The following is a 22136-nucleotide window of genomic DNA, read 5'->3' as shown; positions in this document are numbered from 1 at the left end:
GTAGGTACTCGAATATTCTTTTGGCTAAATGAATGAAAGAGTGAATACAAGCTTCCACTGTTTTGTATTTTCACATTTATTATGTATCACATACTAAGCTGAGAGCTTTACATATATTGTTAGCTCATTTGATTTTTATAGCAACAACCTTAGTAGGCAAATACTCTTCTTATCTCTACTTTACAGATGAGGAAATGGAGTCTTAGTGAGGTTGAATAACTTAACCACAACTAAAAAGGGGCAGGTCTGGGATTTGAATCCAGACTGTGTAAGTTCAGAGTTTGAGTTCCTAATCACCACCGAACAAAGCATAGTTTCATGAAAGACCCAAGTCTTCCTGCAAAATGCCAAGTAGATAAGCAGTAAGCGACAGTAAACAATAGTAAAGATGGATAGATGTTTGGTCCACAGACACGAAGGCAAGCTAATTAAGAATACATTTTTCTTTCCTCTCTTTTCATTGTTTATTAGTGTAAAATGTTCAAATGCCTGAACTAAGGGAAGAAAGTGGTCCATTCTTGTGAAGTGGCCTACAGCTGTAGGCTAAATTCCCAAAGTAGGAGAAACAAGACTTATTATTTAACTTGTCCCTTCCCAATTGTATATCCCATACTTACGCGTAATATTTGAGGACAATGGATTCAGTGGTGGGGAGGATGAAATTTTGTTCCAGTGAGGCTGTTGTAGTAATATGGATAACTAATATTTAATCTTCACATCGGCTTCTAAGTTAGGTAACTTTATTCCTCCATTCTCCTGGTGAGGAAACTAGAACACAGAGTTAACTTCCCCAAGGCCACACAGATAAAAGTGGTCCACAGGGACTTGACTCAGACAATCTCACTCTTCAGCCAGCCATTTGTAAACACTGAACTCCCCTGTTCCCACCAAGCTTTGGGGGCCAGCATAATGTTGCATTATGGAAAGCATGGAGACTCATGTATTCTGGAATGTGTTGGTCCCTATTTCCTTCTCTTTCCCTGAAATATTGGTGAGGAGGCTGACTGTCCTGAGAGAGCTGCATGTACTTTCCTTAGGGACAGCTCTGCATCTCTAGGGAAGCTGTCTTCTTGTGGTCATGCTGTGGTGAATTTCTGTGACATTGTCCAGTTTCCACGGACCTTAACCATCCATTGCTTGGCAAAAATTAAAGGACTGAATATTGGTGGGTTGGAAATACTGTCTGTGTTCTTGAGTGAGGAAGAGGTCCAGTGCTCTCGTATGATCTTGCATCAGTGCAAGGTGTGCTCTTTTTGGCTAAAATTCTGTCTACTGGCATTGGTGCAGTTCAATCTTCCTCCATTTGGAGGAAACACTCAAAAAGAAAATCCACATTGATTTTGAGGGAGTGTAGCTCTTTGGTTTTGATTTTTGTTGTTATTTTTAAATACTTGCTATTTCCTAGCAGCCCAGAATTATCAATTCTAGAGAAGTCCATCTGGATAATAATCATCTCAAGTGACCTCCCATGACTTCTCTCTGGGTCAGTGAAACCACTACTGTTTGGTTTGGACCTGGCTGTCTTCTTGAGGCTGATACTAGCCTTTGATAGCCTTTGAGAGGGGTCCAGAGTTCGTGATTAATCTAGAAGACCACTTGGTGCCACATGGTAAGCTAATTATTAAGTTGGCAAATGTTTTCCTGGTCTCTGTTCTTACAACCCCTGATATATGTGGTGAGGAAGACTCTTCACTGAGGAGATGTCAGGAAAACTGTAACTTCTTTTCAAAAATTATCCTTATAAAAAGGGGAAGGTTCTCTGCTTCCTTTCCCAAATCATCCTTCTCTCCCCCATCAAAACCTCCTCATCTTCTAACATGGAAGCCTTTCCTTACAGCAGGGTGAGTGGTAGCAAAACACACTGGTCAGCTGGACAGAATCAGGTACATATTCTTTCTATGCTGCATGGTAGCTGTGTGGCTTCTGGCAAATTATTTAACCTCTCTCTGCCATAGTTTACTCACTGGTAAAATGGGATGACAGTACTATTCCTAGAGTAGTTGTAAAGTGCAATGAGATCATGCATGTAAAGTATTTAACGCATTTAAAGTTTCTAGTAATGGTTGTTATTTTAAGACTGTTATATACATTTATATACATTCACATAAACTTGTCTGTATATGTTTTTCTTAAATATTATATGCAATACAGGAATATATACTATGGAATAAAAGTAACAACACGGCAATATTATTTTATGTATAATAGTAGTATTAATGGGAGTGCAAATTATGCCAACAAAGTAACATAGTTCCCAAGAGGCCAGTGGGTCTAGAATGCCAAGCTGTTTCTGGTTTCCAGGCTTTAGAAACATGCAACAAATGGAGGTCTCCAGAGGATCTTATGGCTGAGCTGTTCTGCCTTCTGGGGGAGCTTGGTGGTTGCCCCTGCTGCACCCACCTGCTATTACTCCATTCATGTGTGTAAGAGCCATGTGAAAGGGAGAACTACGGACAGGAGCCCTGCGGCCAGTGCTGCAAACTTCCTGGGTCAGAGATGAGCTGCCCTCCTTGGAAAAGGAAACCACAGGCCTGCTGCTTCTCTGTGAGGCCGCCTGGACCAGATGGAAGTTTGATACTCTCCAGTTGAGTTGATAACACCCTCTGAGTCTCAGGGCGACAGCTACTTAGTTTGTTTTACTTTATTGCCAGCCCAGAGCTGAGAAGCTGGGAAGATTGGCTCCTTCTGAAACAGTCCTTGTTCCAGCCCTGTCCAACTTCTCCTTCCTAATAGCTGAAGTGTTTATGTGTGTCAGTGTAAACTTCTGGTGACTGCAATTCTACAGCATCACTTCAAAGCCCTGGAACAATATGCAGCCCTTGAAAGCCGATAACTTGCTGCCGGCACTGAGGTCTTGGCTTTCTCAACTTGCTGAGGGTTCTATTTCTGTTTCTGTCCTCTCACTTTGGTCTTAATTATGATGAGTACATATTATACTTTGTCCAGGTGCTGGGGAATGAGGGCAGGGGTTTGAGGGATGAAATAAGGTGAAATTCAGCACATACACTTTTGGGTGCCTACTGTGTGCTGGAAATTGCAATAGGTACATGATATACGTTATTTCACGTCATTTCCCTTTTACCCCACATGAAGATGCTGAGGCTCAGGGCATGAAGAAGTGGGCCTTGTTGCATGCAGGGGCTAGGTGGAGTGCTGGGGTTCCTGTCCAGGCCCCTGCAGGCCCAGAACTCTGTGTTCTTTAGCCTAAGAGTGAATGGAAGGACAGTTTGCTAGGAGTGCTTGAACCAGCCTTTATCAGAGCATGCGCCTCAGCACAGGGCATCTCTTTAGAATTTAGACATTGTAAACAAGCTGCCCATGGTGGGGGGAGCGCAGCCTGCCCATGTGTTTGATTTGGCTAGCATGGTGTTAAAAGAGGTGAACCAGAACAACTTATTCTTTAGAGAGAATGTGGGTTCCACAAACTTCATTACTTCCCACTGGCCCAGACTCATTCCATTTCACTTCTTTCTTTTGCTCTCCCAGCCCTTCAGCCATCTGTTTTTGCCACATCTGCTTGGGGTTTCCTGATAAAAATGGCCTTGACCAACGAGGTTGGAATGTGCTAGACACTGTAACTGCCTGGAGGGATGTTATAGTGTGTCTTAGCATATCGCAATTCTGAAAAGTTCTGCAATTAAAGCAAAAAAGAAAGTTCACTGGTTTATTTTTGCCTAAACCAAAGTTTCCCCCAAATTATTTTATTGCAAGTCCTTTTTCCCCTCACAGAATACCCAACACCATCCTGTGGAACAAGAGTGTCCCAATAGAGCATCAGCTTTAGAATCTTGTTATCTCTTGTCATCTTGATTTGAAAGAATAAAAAATGAATTCCTAGACACAAGATCAAATAACTATAAAGAAAAAGTCTGACAAATCTGACAACATACAGATTAAAGTTCTTCTGTGCAATGAAAGCTCTGATAAACAAAGCTGAAAGACAAGCAGCAAATAGGACAAGCAAAAGGAAATTCTTCCAATTTTTTTTTTACTGCAAAATGGCTAATTTTAGTGATACATAAAGAATTTCACGAACCAATAAGAAAATAAATCACCCAAAGGGAAATGAGGAGAGGATATGAACAAGCAAGTTAGTAAAGACAGATGTTCAATAAATATACAAAAGGTGCCCAATGCACTAGAAACCAAAGATTTGTAAATTAGTTGCAAATTATACATCCATTGACAAAACTAAAAACATTTGTATACCAGTGTTAGCATAGGGAAAGGAGTAAAAGGAAATTAGTTATCACTTCTTTCTAATGTAATATGACAATATTTCCTATATATAAAAATATATATGATATATTTATAATATATAAATAAATATATAATATACAAACATATAAATAATATAATTTATATAATATATGAATAAATATAGAATATATTTATAATATATTATATGTATTTATATAGAATATATTTATAATATATAAATACATACAATGTATTATAAATATATTTTATATTTATTTATATATATATACATTTTGATGCACTAATTCATCTTTGAGCAATCCCTCCTGCAGGGATTCTCACAGGTACACAATTGTATATGCTAACTGTTTTCTTACTACATATTTTATAATAAAGAAAAACTGAAACTAGTGTGAACTCCATCAAGGAAGGGGTTAGAGAAGGTACCATGTGCCCATAAGGGCATTGCTAACTAGTGGTTGGATATGAAGGGTGTGCAGTCTATGTGACAGCATGCAAAGATATCAGTGCTAGATGGTTCACTGCAAAAAACAAGGTGCAGGACTGTATAAATCAAGCACACACACACACACACACACACACACACACACACACGTGTGCGTGCACCTGTGCACATTCTTGCATAGAAAACAGTCAAGAAGGAAACTCACCACAGTGTTGACGGTGGCCCCTCTGGGGAATAAGGATTTGGGCTGAGATGGAGATGTGAGACTTCACTGACACTCTTCACCTTAATACTTTACTTTATCCTGTGTGATGTTTTTGTACATTGCACTTATATTGCTGACTTTTGAAAATCATAAACAATGAGAACAAATGAAAGGATGAAGGCATAGAGAGAGACAATTGCTGTTTGAGTGAGGTGGGCACGTAGCTTAAGGCTTCTGAGGGGTGGCTATCCACGCAGCCTGCCTGAGTTTGAATCGTGGCTCTCCTACTTGCTAACTTTGTGACTTTTGGCTCTTTAATCTTGGTGCACAAGAGGTTCCTTATCTATGAAAATAGTATTTCTCCTGTAGGTCTGACATAAGGTTTAAGAAGATAGTCTGTCAGGTGTTCAGTGCCTGCCCCAAAGTTCTCCGAGAATGAATAGTCATAATTATTATTTATGTTAACTAAGAAACTCAGCTATATATGGTTAGAAGTAAGATTTTCTTTAAGAAAGGAATTTTCAGTATTTTTATTTTGGTCTGATCATTAGAGGGTGATAGATACATGTTAGCTATAGTACAGTTAGAATATAAAGAAAAATAAAAAGAAAAGTTTAAAATGCATCCTTCCACTAGATTCTTCAGTGTTGTTTTCCAGCCATGTGACTTAAAACTCCTTCTGTAGAAACTGCAGTCTACTCTGCTGCTTAGCAAAGGATGCTGCTATGTGGGGAACTGGGGGTGTGTCTCATACTCTGGCGGCATCAGTTAACTTGCACCGAGGAAAGAAACAGGCAACAAGCAGTGCACAGCTAGTATGCTAACCCAGCTAGTGGACCAAAACATTCCCACCATTGTTCACAAATTGGCCACGGTGAGAAAATATGAATAACTTAGTCCAAGCTGTCCTTGCCACCAACAATACAATTCAAACACACTATCTTCCAATAATAATAGAAGTTACCACTTAATGCGCTCCAAAATAAGTATGCTGGCTCTCTGTTGGATGCCTCATGTATATTATTTTTAATTTTTCCAATCCTGCAAAATAGGCACTGTTTTCCCTATTTTACAGATAAGGACATTGAGACATCAGAGAGGTTACGTTTTGTCAAAAACCACATGGTTTCTAGGAGTAGAACCAGGATTTGACAGCAGGTGTCTAACTTCAAAGTCTGTGATCATTGTATACATTACTTCCTCCTTGAAGATAGAAGAACTTGTGCCTTACTTTTGTAATCAAAGAAGTGCATGCTAATGTTTCAGTCTACATACAGTGTCTTGTATCTCTCTGTAGGAGTGCCCAGGATTCAGGGTCATTCTCTCTTGATCCCTCTCACGTGTGAAGTACCCTCCTCACCATGTGGAGTTGTTGGATGTGGGCATCCCTTATGTTTATTTCACTTTCCACCTAGGTGGCAGCTTTGAAATACATCCCATCTGTCCTCCATGATGTGGAAACAGTCTTTGATGCGAAGTTACTCAGGTGAGAGCTCACCATGTGCTTTCCTAGGCTCTGATGGCAAGCCAGGGGTTCAGCGGGAATGGAGGAGTGCTTTTATGGGGGGGGGGGTTCTAGATGGGCATTTGGAGCTGGGGTGGGGAGGACACATGGTGGGAATTTGGTATAGGGCCTCCACTGTGGGATTTTGACATTCTGGTTTTATTTTGCCAGACTTTGGTGAACACCAACATAAAATAAACTTCCTTCTTTGGTGACACAAATGATGCAGCATGCAAACATATAGATTAAAGAACTGATAGTTGCTGTAAATGTCTTAATTTCATTTGGACTTGAAGGTTATTTGGTGGTCCCAGTCTATGCCCTCTATGCCGGATAGTTACAAATGGGGAGCAACCTTACAGGAATAATAGAGATAGGCTCCCATTTGCTTTCTCCTTCTTTACCCCACTTGTCTCATGAGATGAACACATTAGTTTAGGGTGATCATGATGTTAGATAGAGGCATCTGAACCAGTATGTCCTTTCCTCTTTTTCCTAAATTCACCTAAGTTCCGAGATAACATATAGATGATTTTAAAAACTTTTTTTATTGAAATACTTTCAGGTTTAGGAAAGAGTTGCAAAGATAGCATGCCCTTCACCGAACTTCTCTTAAGAAGTTCAAATTTTACGTGACTATGGCATATCCATCAACACTGAGGAATTACCATCATTGTAATTCTATTCACTGCATCCCAGGCTTTATTTGGATCTCATTGGTTTTCTCACTAATGTCCTTTTTTTCTTTGTATCAAGATGTCTGCTGGCTTCTTCTCATCCTTCTGGTCTCAAATGAAATGTTATCTTCTCAGAGAAGCTACTTCTGAATATTGTAAATAAATTAAATTTCTCCCCCACCCCCTACCCCATTACTCTGTGATGCAACTCCTATTTATTTTCTTCATTGCACGTATCCCTTTGTCTTGATTTGTTTGCTTCTGTGTTGTAATGTCGACCTCCATCAGAATGTAAGCTCCATGCCGACTGGGACCAAGTTTGTTCCTACTGTATCCCCACTGTTCTGCACACTGTCTGTCACACATTAAATAGATGCTTAACAAGTACTTGAAAGAATGAATGAGCACAATGAGATGATTTTGGAAAGCTGACAGGGGCTATAATTCTGTTTCAGCGGCGTCTTTGTGTTCACTCTATCTGGGAAGAACTACCTTCTTTTTCATGTCCTAAACTAGTTCTAACTCACAACTTTTCATAGCTTTTTTTAAAAAATAAGGACCCTTCTGATCTTAAGACTTATAAAGCATTACTAACTATAAAACATTAGTAAATAAAATGTTATGGTAACAAAATCAGAACCTGGTTTTAAATCCTTGTTTTTCAATGCCCCCCTCCCCCCAGCTACACAATCTTAGGAAAGTTAGTTAACCTTTCTGAACCTTAGTTTTTCCACTTGTAAATTGGCATAAGTATTGTATCTATCTCAGAGAGTCATGAGGTTTAACTAGAATAATGGATGTAAAGTGCAAAGCACGTGTCTGATACACATAAGGGCTCAGGGTTACTGGTATCATTTTCAGGTTTTCGCATCTCTTTGGATGCTATTAGTAGTCAACACTAACACCAATGACATAAAAGCTTACTATGCATCTGATGCTTTGCCAGGATCTGTGGGGCCAAGGAAGCAAGATGTATGTCGTTTCTGCCTCCACAGAGCTGGCAGTCTGGGAGTAGATTGTAAGTGCCAAGATGTGGGAAACATCTAACTTGATCTAACTTGTCTTCTGCATTCCTATTTTTCCTGTCCTCAGCCAACTCCTATATGAGTTCTACACCTGCATCCCCCCTGTGAAACTCCAAAAGCAGAAAGTCCAGTCTATGAATGAGATAGTCCAGAGCAACCTCTTTAAAAAGCAAGGTGAGTGCAAAGCATCCTGGCTGGGTGAGTGGTGCCATAAACCACATGCTCAACAGGCCAGAGAAACCTACCCAGTGACTCAAAGGTTTCTTCTCTAACAACTCCCTCAGTCTGAATAAATGCAAAAAGTAGGAAGTAGCTGACAACTTAGCCATCAGAATCTAAATTGATTTTAGGAAAGCTTAGGTTGCATTGTTTGCTCCTCCTGAGAGAGTTTAATGAGGTGGTAAATTTGGAGTCATATCTTTAGGTCATTCTGCCATGAGATTTTCCCCTACACGGTTTATACTTGTATGAATGTCTTCAACTTGAGAGGAAGTAGGTAAAGTTTCTTTTTTGGTAGAAAGAACCTGTAACAGAGAAGTTTTCAAAGTTTCCAGAGTGTAAGAATAAACTAGAGAGCCAATGCGGATTCCTGTGACCCATCTCAGATTCTGATGGAGTAGAAAGTAGAGGGGTTTTTGTTTTAGTTTTGCAAAATGTAAATTACCTTTGAATAGCTAATGTGTTTACATGGATCAAAATGCAAAGGTATGAAAAGGTACCACATGAAAAGAGTTCCTCCAGACCCTCTTCATAATCTCTCTGATCTCTTCTCCAAAGGCAACCAGTGGTTCCAGTTTCTTTTTTTTTTTTTTAAATGTTTTTTTTATTTATTTTTGAGACAGAGAGAGACAGAGCATGAGCAGGGGAGGGGAAGAGAGAGAGGGAGACACAGAATCCGAAGCAGGCTCCAGGCTCTGAGCTGTCAGCACAAAGCCCGACGTGGGGCTCGAACTCACAGACCGTGAGATCAGGACCTGAGCAGAAGTCAGACGCTCAACTGACTGAGCCACCCAGGCGCCCCAGTGGTTCCAGTTTCTTGTGTTTGCTTCCGGGGATACTCCATGTATAAGCGATCAGACACATTTATACTATACGTTCTTCCCTGATCTTTTATTATTATTATTACTCAAATAATAGTATAATATCCAACTGTCCTGTACTTTGCCTTTCTTCACTTGCCTTTCTCAAGAGCAGGGAATGGCACTAGTTTTGGGCAGGAGCTTCTGCTCACCCCAAACTGATCTCTGGTAACCACCAGTCCTCTGACCAGTGCCCCACTGCTAAGAGCCTTGGGGTGCCCTGTTTTTTAAGGTCAGTGACCTAGAGGGCCACACCTCTGGATATGGCCAGGCAGGATTAGAAGTCAGTTCGTCATTCACCTCATCTCCAGCATCATTTGACATTTCTGATATCAATCCTATCTGTGAGGATGAGAAAAAAATGATTTTTGAGGGTCAGCACTGTTTTCTGTATGCTAAGGCCAACACTTCCCAATTTTTAATTCCTCTGTGTCCACACTGGTGTCAGTGATAAAATGAGAAGCAAACTGTGCAAGAAGCAAGAGGTCTTAGAAGGCAGAGAATCTGTCCTCACCCAGCTGAAATTTATTCAGAGAGCTGGGCTTGAATACTTACGTAAATTGCCTAGTAATCACAGAAATATTCAGCAGCCACTTCACTGTAAATATTCTTTTCCCCCAATGCCTGGTTAACATAGTGCATCCAAAATTGCTCTCTGAATTCCTGTCCCTGGAGTTAAGGGTAGGAGAAGGGCATGGGAAGAAAAGTGTTCTTGTGATTTTATATTTGTGTCTGTGGTTTCCTGACCATTCAGACAGATGTGTGACTACAGATGAATGCAACAAATACATGGTTTGTTTGTACAAGGTGTTTTGTGGCAAGGTGATTAGAAACTAATCCTGGTAAGTCTTCTTGCATCTGTTGTGCACTGGGTTTTTTAAGTGGACATTCTGTGGTTTTCATGTTCTGACTTCCACATCAGACTGAGTTGCCCTCACTCTGAAAGCCTTGAAATATGCCTGCCCCTTTCTGCCCTGGCAGTTTCTTCCTGGATTTCGGGAGGTGTCACTGTGGAGACTGTAGAGATGAATTGAGTCCCACCCTAGGGACCAGGACGACTTCAGGTACATATGGTGCTGCACTGCACAGGCAGCAGAGAGTGGGGCTACTTGGCTTCCCCTCATTGTTCAGAGCTGCCGTCATTGCAGGGGCCCAGCTTAGCATCAAGGCCAGATGGAGTGCCAGCACCGTCCTGGATTGGGCATGTGGTGTCGACTCCAGGCTGGTGGAAGTTGGAGTAACTCCTATACTGGAGTCACATCTCCCGGGCTGGTGGTGGCCCCCAAGAGTCAGCATAATCACAGGCTGGACAGTTGTTACCCACCAGTCCTGCTGTATCTCTGAGTTTCAGATTCGGTAAAAACCCTCTGTTTAATATTAACAGACAGAAGGCCAGCCCCAGCGTTGTACACAGTTGGAAAAGAAATGCAAAGTTCTTCCCTTTAAACACTTACAGAGACCAGAAATAGGTGGACAGAGAACTCTTTGGAGACATCTTTCAAAGGGGAGGCAATGTGTAATTAGTCTATCCATCACTGGTTCACATGTGAAAGCAGTATGCACAGCTTAAAGGTAACTCCTCTCCCACTATTGATTTGCTAAGTGAACCCTCTTCCCAAAATAACCCCAAAGGGAAACATCAGCTTATGCCTCTTCTTAAGTGCTCAGGTTCCAAATTAATACAATCTGAATTCATACGTGCTTGCTGGGTCTCATTGTCTCTTGGGTATCTCCTTTATACCCTTAAATAAAGTGAGTTTGGTTCCTTGGCCAAGTTTGAGCTGAAATGAAATCCCTCCTGTTGTTCTCCCTGTGAAGTGTCCTGTGCCTCAGGGATGTGATTTGCTTTGAGCCTGCACTCATTTAACTGCCAGATGTGCAAATTGCCTGGAGTATTGTCGGTGACATTAGCTTGTACTCACAGCCTTAAACATGTGTATTGACATCAAGCAGAGGGGCCAGAAGGCTTTTAAGCACTTTCTGAAATGTTGGCAGACTATCCTATTGGCCTATCTTCAGGAGGATCCTATGGAGAGGGGGGAGAGACAAGGTTTACTGGTTAAGGACACCGTTCTTGTATATCACTAGGCCTGGGTTGAATTCCTAGTTCATTTTCTTATTAGCTGTGTGATTATGGGCAATTTACTTAACCTCTCAGATCCTTAGTAAGCTCATCTGTGAAATGGAAAAATAATAACCATGTCTATGTTAGAAGGCTACCATGTGGCTAATGAAGTGAATAATGCATTTAAAGTACCTATCACAGCACAGTGTCCTATACTAAGTGATAGCTGTTATTATGGGTGTTGTGGTTATTATTCCTGCTGCCCCTTCCATTTTCCTAGCTTCTGTTCTGACTTCCCAATTCCTTGCAATAAGAGGGTCCCTTCAAATGTGACAGTTGCATGGAAGCCAAGCTTCCTTCCTTCCCTGGAAGCTACATGTATATCCTCAACCTCTGAGAAACACAGAACTTATTCAATAAAAAGGCCTTGGCCTATGTATGCTTCCTATTCTGATTTTGAATGTTTTTTTTTTCCAATCTTAATTTCATTTCCCTTTATTTTTGCGAAAGGCCTGTGCTATGTATGCTACAAGAAATACAGGTCAGAGTGAGATGTTTGTGCTTTCTCGTTTTATTGTTTGTCTTGCTGTAGACCTCAACATAGTTACACAGTCTGGAACACTTGACAGCCATATTTTATGATGGTTTGTTCTGTAGGACTCTTTTAACACACACACACACACACACACACACACACACACACACACACACACGTGCGAGCACACACACACACTTTCCCCCCTTTTTTCTTTCACGGAAGCAATTAATCTCAACTTCTCCTAGACCTATTATCTTGAGTAAATTACTTAATAATTACTTAATCCTGTAAATCTCAATTTCTTCATCTGAAAAGTGGGAATAACCACAGAACGGGTATCATTGGGTTATTGTGTGGATTCAATGGCATAATATGGCCTTTTAGCTTGCGGTGTGAGGGAGTTAAGAGTCTCAAGCAGCCAAGGTCGCACAGGGAGTGGCCCACCCAGTGTGAATGATTTCAGGGTTCAGTGAGAGGAGACTAAGAAATCTGTGGAGACTAATTTGCTATCTTCTCTAAGTCAAGCTCAGACTTGCCCGCTGGTGGTGATGGGAGAAAGGAATAGATATGCCCTGAGAAAGCTCTGGGGGGAGTCTGCGAGAAAAGCAAACCTTATGTGCCTTTGGAACAGATTTGTCCCTATGAGAACCTAATCTCTAAGTAATGTGTCTTTTTAGTCTGATGCTAATCAGATGAACCATCTGGTTCAGTGTAAACTGCTTTAGGATCCACATTGCTCGCTTTTCTCAACTTCCAAAACAAACAGAGGAGGAGGAGAGGGAGAGACAGAGACAGAGATAGAGAAACAGAGAGAGACAGGGACCAAAAGAGAGAGAGACAGAAAGAAAAAAACAAAAGGACAGAGAGAGACAAAGAGAAACAGAGAGAGAGAGACAGACAGAAAGTGAGACAGAAGGGAATAAAGAGACAGAAAGGGACAGACAGAGACAAGAGACACAGTGCTGACAGAGATCTGGAAATTCTTCTGGTGTTTATTTTCAGCTAGTAGGTTTTTCTTTGGAAACTTTATTGAGGAGCTCTTCTGTGAGTACAAAGCATCCAGTTTTTCTTTTATCAGGATGTAATTTCCTTCTTTCCCCTTCCTCTTATCTGTTGCCCACAATACCCACAGCTCCCCATGGGGGGTGGGGGCACAGGTGGCTGTGCCCAGTGCCATGGGGTTTATCTTTGCTAATCAGCACATCCCTGCAGCACTGGCCTGGGAGCAGAGGAGAGTCCTCTTGCTCTACAGTTATTACTGTGCTTGGTGAACTTATGTAACATCTCTGAACCTCCAGGATTCCACCTCTGAAGAATGTGAGTAAGACTGTTGCCATGAGAATACAGACTTTTGATTCAGGTAATTCTTGCTTCTGGTCCTGGCCTGGTTGCTTACTAGCTGTGTTCCTTTGAACAAGTAACCTCTCTGAACCTTGGTTTCTTACCTACAAAAATGGGATAACATATGTAAAACTACCCAGCAGAGTACTTTACGTACTTGCTGCTTACTTAAAAGTATCTATTGTATCTATTGCATAACAGTAATAGCCACAAGAATAATAATGCCATCAAAAGCATTTTAGAGCGAGACTTATATTTATTACATGCTAGCTGTGCATTAAGTGTTATAAAGGACATAAACATGTATTAAATTCTCACAACCTAATATCATAGGTATTATTATTCCCATGTTATATATGGGGAAACCAAGGCCTGGAATATCAAGTAACTTTTTTCCCATGAGACCAAATATTACACAGTATATTAGGGTATTCATGTATTGGGCTATGTGATGCCACAGTAGGAAATACATCCCTAGATCTCAGTGGTTTAGCAGTGTAAAGGTTTATTTCTCTCTTTTGTAAAGTCTGATGGGGGGGCCCTGCACCTTTTGTCCCTTCTGAAGCTATTCTAGCTGGTACCATGGCCTCCATGTCAGCCTGAAAGTGACACCCACCAAGTGTATCCACAGTCCTTTGGCCAGAACCCATCACAAGTTCCTAACCTAGCTGCAAGGGAATCTGGAAGTGATGGGATACACATGGAATATTTGATGAGTGCTGTCTCTGCCATTCACAGGTAGTAAGTATTAGAGTTGGATTCAGGGCACAAGTCATTTGAATAACAAAACACATCTTCTTTCTACTATATGGTGCTTTATTCTCAGAATGAATAAAAAGGAGAAGACAGTGCCTATTTTCTTGTTGAAAGCACTTTCTTTTTCATATTAGGAGACATGCCTCACTGTTCCTCCTGAGGTATTTTTTTTCTTGTATCCTCCACTCCTTATCCCTGTTTCAAATGCTGGGCAACTCTCTGACGGCTGTGTATAGGGACCCTTGCCTGGGTGGGAAATGGAACTCTTGATGCTGTAACTTTTGCTATAACTTTTCAGAGCAGAGCTGCAGCAAACAGTAGTGTTAGGAGGCCACCTGGAGCTTGGAATGTCCACATCAGGCTGGGCTCTGAGACCATTCAGAAGGAAAAGGCAGTAAGAACAAGTCCTGTTCCTCCAGGACATGAGCTCGTCTTGTGGAGGGCTTCTTGTCTCTCCTGGCATTGTACACTATTGTACACAGCCTTCCATACTTCTATTCTTTGCAAATATTATCTAGGATGAGTTCTTCTGCCTCCCTAGCGCCTTCCCCTACCCCCAGCCACTAACCAGCAGCTGCTACTCATCCCCTTAAGACCCAAACCAAATGTCCAGTCTTCAGTAGGTAGGCATGTCACGTCTGCCCCATTCAGCACTTACTCAGTCTCTAGTGTAGGTTGAGCCTGGGAGGTAGTGGGGACACAACAGTCGCAAGTTTGCAAATTTCTCCATCAAGTTCAGTGTGCAAAGATGATACAGCTTCTAGTTTTTGTTTGTTTTTAATCTAATCTTTTTGAGTTTTCACTTCACATTGTACTGTGTCAATTTAAAGTTTTCATTTAGTGATACCTTGTGGCTTCAGATGTAACCAGTCTTTCAGTTTCAAAATAGTCCCCTCCCTCTTTCCAAAGTTGCATCTGGAACTGTGTCCCAGGGACCAAATTAGGAAAGGGAAGAAAGACTTTGTTTTTGGCCTTCTCCACAACTTATCTAAAATGGTTCTCCTTGGGACTTTGGCTCAAGAGAGGTTGTTGAGACACACATGTCTTGTGGCTGTAGGTCTCAACCTCAAGCAGAGGGGGCACTAGCCTTCCCCTCTGTCACACCTTCCTTTCTGAGGAAGCCTTCCCCAACTCTTTCCCCAGGGGCTATAAAAGTGGGGTGGCTGCCAGGGTACCTGACCAATAGGGGAAGATGTGATGGTAGAGATTTCAGTATGATCAGAGTATTATCCTGGATTCACAAAGGGGATAAAACAAGGCACAGACCCTCTGTGAGGGTGATTTCTCAAACCTTAGGTGCACCTGCGGAGTTCATTAAAATTGCAGAATCCTGGACCGTATGCCAAAGATTGTGACTCTGAAGATGGAGTGAGTGATGTGCATGGTATCAGTCCTCCAAGGAGATTCTGACAGAGGTTGCCCTCCAGCTGATGCCTCTGGATTTGGAAACACAACTCCAGGAGCCTGAGTGAGGGAAAGGAAAGCAGTGCAGGTCATGAGAAGTGGCTCCCACGGTGCATAGTGCAGACTTCCATTGTGCTACTTGACATCCTGTAGTCTCGTTTGTCTGTTTATGGGGCTGTCTGTGCTGATGGAGCGGGCTGCTTATGGATAAGGGCTATGATTTATTTCTTTATGTGCCTACTCTCCTTAGAGTTCCATTGATACCAGCTTTCAGAAACTGGTCTTTGGACCTTGGCAGTCATATGATTAAATCGCCAGAGTTGCTTACAAAGAGGGAAAGGAAAGAAAGGACTTTACATGTACAGAACTGGAGGCATCACAGCACTTGAGTCATAATATATCTCATCATTGGTCCGCACAGGGGTCTGCTTTTGTTTATTTGCATATTCATTTAGTTATTGTTAACAATAAATTAAAGATTCATACACTCACTACCCAAAACAAAAACTAGAAACTTAACAATCAGTGGCATGTAACTGTGTGGCTCTTTCTTTACCAAAGGTGACCACATTCTAGAATCTACTTTAATCATTTCTCTGCTTTCCTTTTTATGCAGTTTTATTGCATCTCTATATATCAAGTGCTTTGGTTATTTTATCTTTCTGAAAAGGGTATTGAAACATGAGTAAATTGGTGGAAGGGGGGACGCTTACTTTATTTTCACTTAATATTTTACTAAGATTCATCCATATTACATGTTGCTGGAGTTCCTTGTTTTGACAACTATGGAGGGCTTCATTGTGAATAAACTATGGAATTTTAAGCACTTGGACTGTTTCAGTATTTCTCTATGGTAAGCATTGCTACTAAGAATATTTTTGTACATGCTTCTTGTTGCAAATATCCAAGAGTCTCTTTGGGGTATACAACTACTAGAAGATTTGCCTGGTCATAAGGGACCTGAATACCTGACTTCAAGAGATGGTGCTAAACTGTTTTCCAAAGGTGGTTGCATCAGTTTACGTTCCCATCAGTGATGCATAAGGGATCCTGTGGATCCACAGTCGCTTCAACACTGGGTATTGTCCCACTTCTCAAGTTTTACCAAAGACATAGGTGTGAGGTTAAGTCTTCACTGTCTTGAGTTGCATTTCCTTGATCACCAGTGATGATGAAAATCTTTTCTGATGTTTCTTTGCCACTTGTGTTTCATGCCTGTGATAGGTCTGTCCAATTCTTTTGTTCATTTTTCTGTTGGGTTGATTGTATTTCTCTTATTGATTTGCAGGATTTTATATATTCTTCATATGCATCTTTTGCTGATCTTATGTATTAAGGATATCTCCTCTCATTTATATACTTATAACCTACCTTTTCATTTGCTTAAGAGCATTTTTCCTAACAGAAGTTCTTACTTTTAATATCAATTTATTGATCATTTTAATAGTCAAATCTTATTATGCCTTGTTTAAGAAATCTTTCCCAATCCCAAGGCTAAAAGATTTTCATTTATATTTTTACTAAGAATTTTATCATTTTATTTTTGATACACAAGTTTGTAATCAATCAACAGAATTTATGTTTTATATATGGTGTGAGGTAGGAGTCTGATTTAATCTTTTTTATTTTTTTTTCCCATTTAACCATACATTGTTCCCAGTTTCAAGTGTGGGACAGTTTATTTTCTCCATGCCAGTGTCATTTTCTATTTCCAGGACATTATTCTTCCCCAGAGATTTGAGGGTAAGGAGGGTTGCTGGAGCCTGAATTCAGTCCCTGGTACACAGTGTACAATTCCTCTGTGCTTATTACTAGTCAAGGGTGGAAAGATCAGAAGGGTCAGGCCTCTCCTTCCACAGGCAAGTCCCAAATTTAGGCTCCTCTGTTGTGTTGGCTTCCTGTGTTATTGGCAAGACATAGCACTTCTCCAGGCTTGGACCTTCTCAGTTATGAAAGAAATGAGATGGTTCCTTCGAATGATCATTTTTCTTATAGCAAGAAATGACTGGGCCCGTAGGGTGGTTTCTTTATGTATCTGATAAAAAGAGCACTGAACGAAGGGTAAAGAGGCCTGAATAATAGAAACAACAATAATATCAACAGTAGCAACTGCAGTTGACATTTACTGAGTGCTTGTTATGCACCAGGCTCTGTGCTACACACTAATGTACATTATCTCACTGTATAGTTGTGTGGTCTTGGGCAAGTCACATAACCTCTATAGATCAGCTATACAATCATAGATTGAACAATAATGAGATTTCTAGAGATCTACCAATATGAAAACCTGTGATTTAAAAAATCATTCTTTGATTCACAATGATAATATTGCTGAATCTTTTGACCATCATTTAGTGCCTAAAAACCTCTGCTCCCACATATTGCCCCCAACACTTTAAAATAGCCTGCCGGAGCTGGGAGCAAGGAATGAGGCCATTTTATACAAAGTCAAACAGATGAAGGAAACTGCATGATGCCCTCAAGGCCCCACAGCCAAGCTCAGAACCTTGGAAAAGGTAAAAGGATTTACGTACTAGAGCCAATTTATTTTCTTCAAGAAAGAGCTGTTGAGTTTTGAGGACCTAAGTTTTTTTTCTCATCAGAGCATTTGGAGACATCAAAGCTCTTCAAATAGGGGTTTGTCCCTCCCACCTACAGTGTTACAAAGCTACATCCAGTTCCAAAATGTCCCTTCTACACTTGGAGATCAGAGAAGAGGCTGTCCCTCACATCTCTTTCCTTTTCAATGTGACTGATTGCAGAATTCAGTCTTGGGAAGAAACCTTCAGATCTAGAATCAGAGAAGATGGTGATTTAATAAGCTGCAGAATAAATCCAAGAGAGATTTGGTAAAGTGTCCTTTTTTTTTTTTGGTCTGAGGTAAAAAAAAAAAAAAAATTGGCATACAATCAAAGAAAAGAATCCCTCTTGAACCTCCCAAAATACTTAGAATAGTAGCTTTTAATGACATTATGAAGTATGGTTTAATTGGGGGAATCCCAGATTACCTCTTTAATGACAATCCAAATCAACTCTTCAGCAATTAAAAAAAAAAGTACCTCATTAAAACTAGAGAACTGCAGGATCAGGCTGTTTCTGTGCCTTTCAGTCCATGATCCATGGGATTCTTTCCCAGTTTGGGAGTGATTCTTTATATGTGGAAACATACACAATGAGAAAGCTTATGTAAATCTTTACACATTTATATGTTGACTCCAAAATTGTTTTGTTTGTTTTCATTGTGAGATTACAGTTGTAGATGGTTTAAATTATAGTGAGTCAGGGTTTTAGGACATTCTGAGGCTTTTAGGAGGACTTAAGTTTGATTTTGCTGATTCCTCCCCCTGCCCCCACCAAAATTTTCCTAGAATAGAAGGAAGTTTCCTTAAGACCACAATACAGCTGAATTGAAAACCAGCTGCAGATTGATTTCAATTCAAATTATATTTATTGAGAATCTAAAAACGTAGCCAGCACTATGCTATGGGGAGTATGAAAGAAATATAGTAATAAATAATTTTATGGCCACCATTTGTTTAACCATTATTTAGTACCAGATGCTATGCTAAGTTTTTTCACACATATTCTCATTTCATTATCATGACCTCCCTGTACAGGGTAGGTATTAATATCCTCATTTTACAGGTAAGGAAACTGATAGTCAGAGAGGTTGAGAAACCTTCCAGCAGCCACAGACCAATAGCATGAGAGGGCCAGGATACCAGGTGGAGTCTGATTCCCAGTACACGCTCCAAATTGCTGTGCAGTGTTTGAACAGAAGGGTTTCTGCCCACACCCCCGGGGAGCTTATAGTTGAGAGAGAAAAGATTTACCCCAGAGGTATTCCAACTTGAGCCTACACATGAAGGTAATAGAAATGAAGGTGTAGAGTGATAGCTATTATGCTGTTTGATAAGATAACCTCATCAATATGTTTTTTAATAATGTAATCTTCACTTATATATATTTTTAATAACAGATTTTTTTCTTGCCTTTGAAACATGTGAGAACTTTCTTCATTTTGGAAAGAAATGTGGTTCCTTCTATTTTCTCCTAAAGCATGGTACCATTTGGTTAATCATTCATTTCCCCACCTTTGACAGAGACAAGTATACAGAGAAATCTTTCTCTGCTACTAAGAAAACAGAGTGAGAATGATCAATTACAACTCAGCTCATGGTGAAGAGGCGACAGGGAGTGGTGAGGACCGGGAGGGGGCGTCCATGCCTTGGGTATACAGGAGGGCTGTGAATCAGTGCCAAGGAATCATTGCCACGTCATTATGTGGGCCCAATGCTACCTGATCTTCCCCTCTTTGGAGGGAAGTTCTACAAACGTGTTTTTATCTGGAACCTGCTGATAGATTTTTTAAAACAATATGTGGGCCAAGTAAAACCTATGCATGGACCCAGGACAGCAAGCCTCTGGGGTAAATTTATGATTTATGGGCTTAAAATGATTTATAGGGTTTGAATAAGTTTATTACAAATTTATAGTAGTACTTACAAATAATGCTGTAAGTATGATTATTACCAGAATTCAGTGAGAACAGTGCTTTTGGAATGACAGGTTTATGGAGGAGGAAGGGTATCAGCCAAACATCAGAGAATAATGAGTGCACTACAGCCCCTTTCTGGAGAACTGCCTCTGGGGCAACCTTGTAGTGTCAGAGGTGGAATGCTGTCTCGCCAAAGACCCTGACTTTCAAGCCTCAGAACTCCGCGTTCATCTTTGCCTGACAAAGTCCCTTGCAAATGGGGGCCTCTGACCACATCATCAGCTTCATTGGGCATATTCCTGGGAATGCTGGTCCAGGATTGGGAAAGATGACATTTATTATTTATAGAAATTAGTATTACCAAAATACTGTGTTTTTGTAGAACATTTGGAAATATATAAAAGCATCTATGAGCTCCTAATTTAGAGATAAACATTGTTTATTCTTCCCATCCTTCATGTCATGTATTTTATATAATTGAGATAATGTTTTACCAAGTTTGTAATCTGCTTGTTTCACTGAGAATTGTTTGGGATATTTTCCCATGTCATTTTTATGGACTTCATAGGGCTCTATCGTATAGGTGAGCTATAACTGATTTCATTATTTTCCTATTTAGGGACATTTGGGTTCATTTAATTTAGTGCTAGAAAACTTGTTGGAATTCATAACCTTGACAGACAAATCTTTGTCCTCTGTGTTCATTATTTCTTCACTGTTGGACACAAATCTTGCTCAACTTTCCCAGGGCTTATCAAGGATTTTGAGTGTCCCTTCTTCTTCTTCCCCTACACATGCATGCACACGCATGCACACACACACACACACACACACACACACACACACACACACACACTGTCACACAGAATTGTGCTTCCTCCATATAGGATAGACTCAGCAGAAAGCAGACCATGTTGTCCTCTGCAAAAAGCTGGAGTGGTATGATCCAATTTGGGAAGGACATGTTTTTACAACTCCACTGTCATCCTTGATGGTAGGGGGTGTGTCTGTGTGTGGATATTCTCTGCAGTACCAGGCACTTAAATGCAAACCACCTCAAGAGCCCTCATTAGCCCCAGGCAGCCGAAGTGGATTTGCTGAGTGTGATACCCTCCAGGCTGGAGCGACTGCCCAAGTGGAACCAGACACCAGAGCAAAGAGGGAAGCCAATTATTCAAAGGCAAACAAGGCTCTAATTATGGCTTCAGCTAAAGAGGGTACAATTATTTGAGGAAAGACATCCCATTTTTGAGGCACAGCACAGGACAATCGTTCAGAACAAGAGCTTGGATCTACTCCTGACTTTGTTGCCTTTACCAGGACATGTCACCTCTAGGAGCATCTGACTACTGATCTGCCAAATGGGAACAGCATAGGATGCTCACCTCATTGGTTTATTGTGAGCCTCACATGCAATAGGGCCTGTGAGAGGTGTAATGGGGTCTGGTACTTAGTAAGGGCTCATAAATGGAGCATCACCATCATCACCAGTGACTATTATTAGTATTACTGTTATTTGTAATCATCTGATAGTGGAACAGAATGTGAAACCAGAGCTGGCTGGGTTCTCAGCCTCACAGTTTCCTATTTATTCTAAGTTAGAAGTGAATGGACCTCTAAGTTTTATTTCATTTGTCTCTCAGATGAAGGGTTTGGGGTCATGTCAGGTCTCTCACTCTGACGTTTGTGGGCCTACATGAGCTGAGAGCTGTGTATCACTCTCTTTGTGGAGCCTCTTGTCAACCCTACCTCATAGGTGCTATTATTATCTCTTTTTTCTGCATAGACTGGGAGCTGGGATTCAACTCCAGGCTCCTGACTTCCATACTTCCCTTAATTGTATGCATGTCCCCAGCATACATATCTGTTGCTGCACTTAAGGCTTCTGAATCTCTGAGATGGTGATGAAACCCAGGACTGTGCTCATACTTTTACTCAATCCCTCCAGAACAATAGATACGGAAGTCCGGAAGGAAACTCTTGTCAGGCTCTGGGGACAGCTCCTGACACCTCAGCTCTATTTAACATAAACGAAACTGGTAAATACTTGTTCTCCTTGCCTGGTGGGGTGTTTTGAGAGTGACCTAAAGGATTGTATATGCATGTGTGTGTTAAAGTATTGAGCACACAGGAGGCAGATCAAATGTCTGAGCTAGAAGGGACATTAGCAACCAGCTGTACAGAAGTGGTCAAATTTAGCAATTCAGAGAAGATCTGAAGAAGGCTCACCCTTAAATGGATAGCAAGTCAGCTCACTTCCCCTGCTTCTACAAGAGTAGCACTCTCTCACTTGCCTGCCCACCCTCTCCCTCCCTCCCTCTCTCCCCCCTCCCCCTCTCTCTACACAGTTTAGATCTAAAGAAATCTCTGAAAAATTG

At 40.9% G+C, this 22136-nt stretch overlaps 1 protein-coding gene across 2 annotated transcripts in view; it reads left to right on the top strand.

The window, feature by feature from the left end:
* The window catches only part of DOCK2 (dedicator of cytokinesis 2), a 413468-nt gene that overhangs the window by 112978 nt on the left and 278354 nt on the right, over positions 1 to 22136 (top strand). For both annotated transcript variants that reach the window (XM_042947072.1, XM_042947066.1), the window contains exons 24-25: positions 6287 to 6357; positions 8145 to 8251. In XM_042947072.1, the coding sequence (XP_042803006.1) occupies positions 6287 to 6357; positions 8145 to 8251 (178 nt within the window). The remainder of the gene's footprint in view (positions 1 to 6286; positions 6358 to 8144; positions 8252 to 22136) is intronic.

The sequence above is a fragment of the Panthera leo genome, chromosome A1 (assembly GCF_018350215.1).
Source record: "Panthera leo isolate Ple1 chromosome A1, P.leo_Ple1_pat1.1, whole genome shotgun sequence".
NCBI classification, from domain to species: Eukaryota; Metazoa; Chordata; class Mammalia; order Carnivora; family Felidae; genus Panthera; species Panthera leo.
This window is presented reverse-complemented; position numbering and strand designations above follow the sequence as displayed.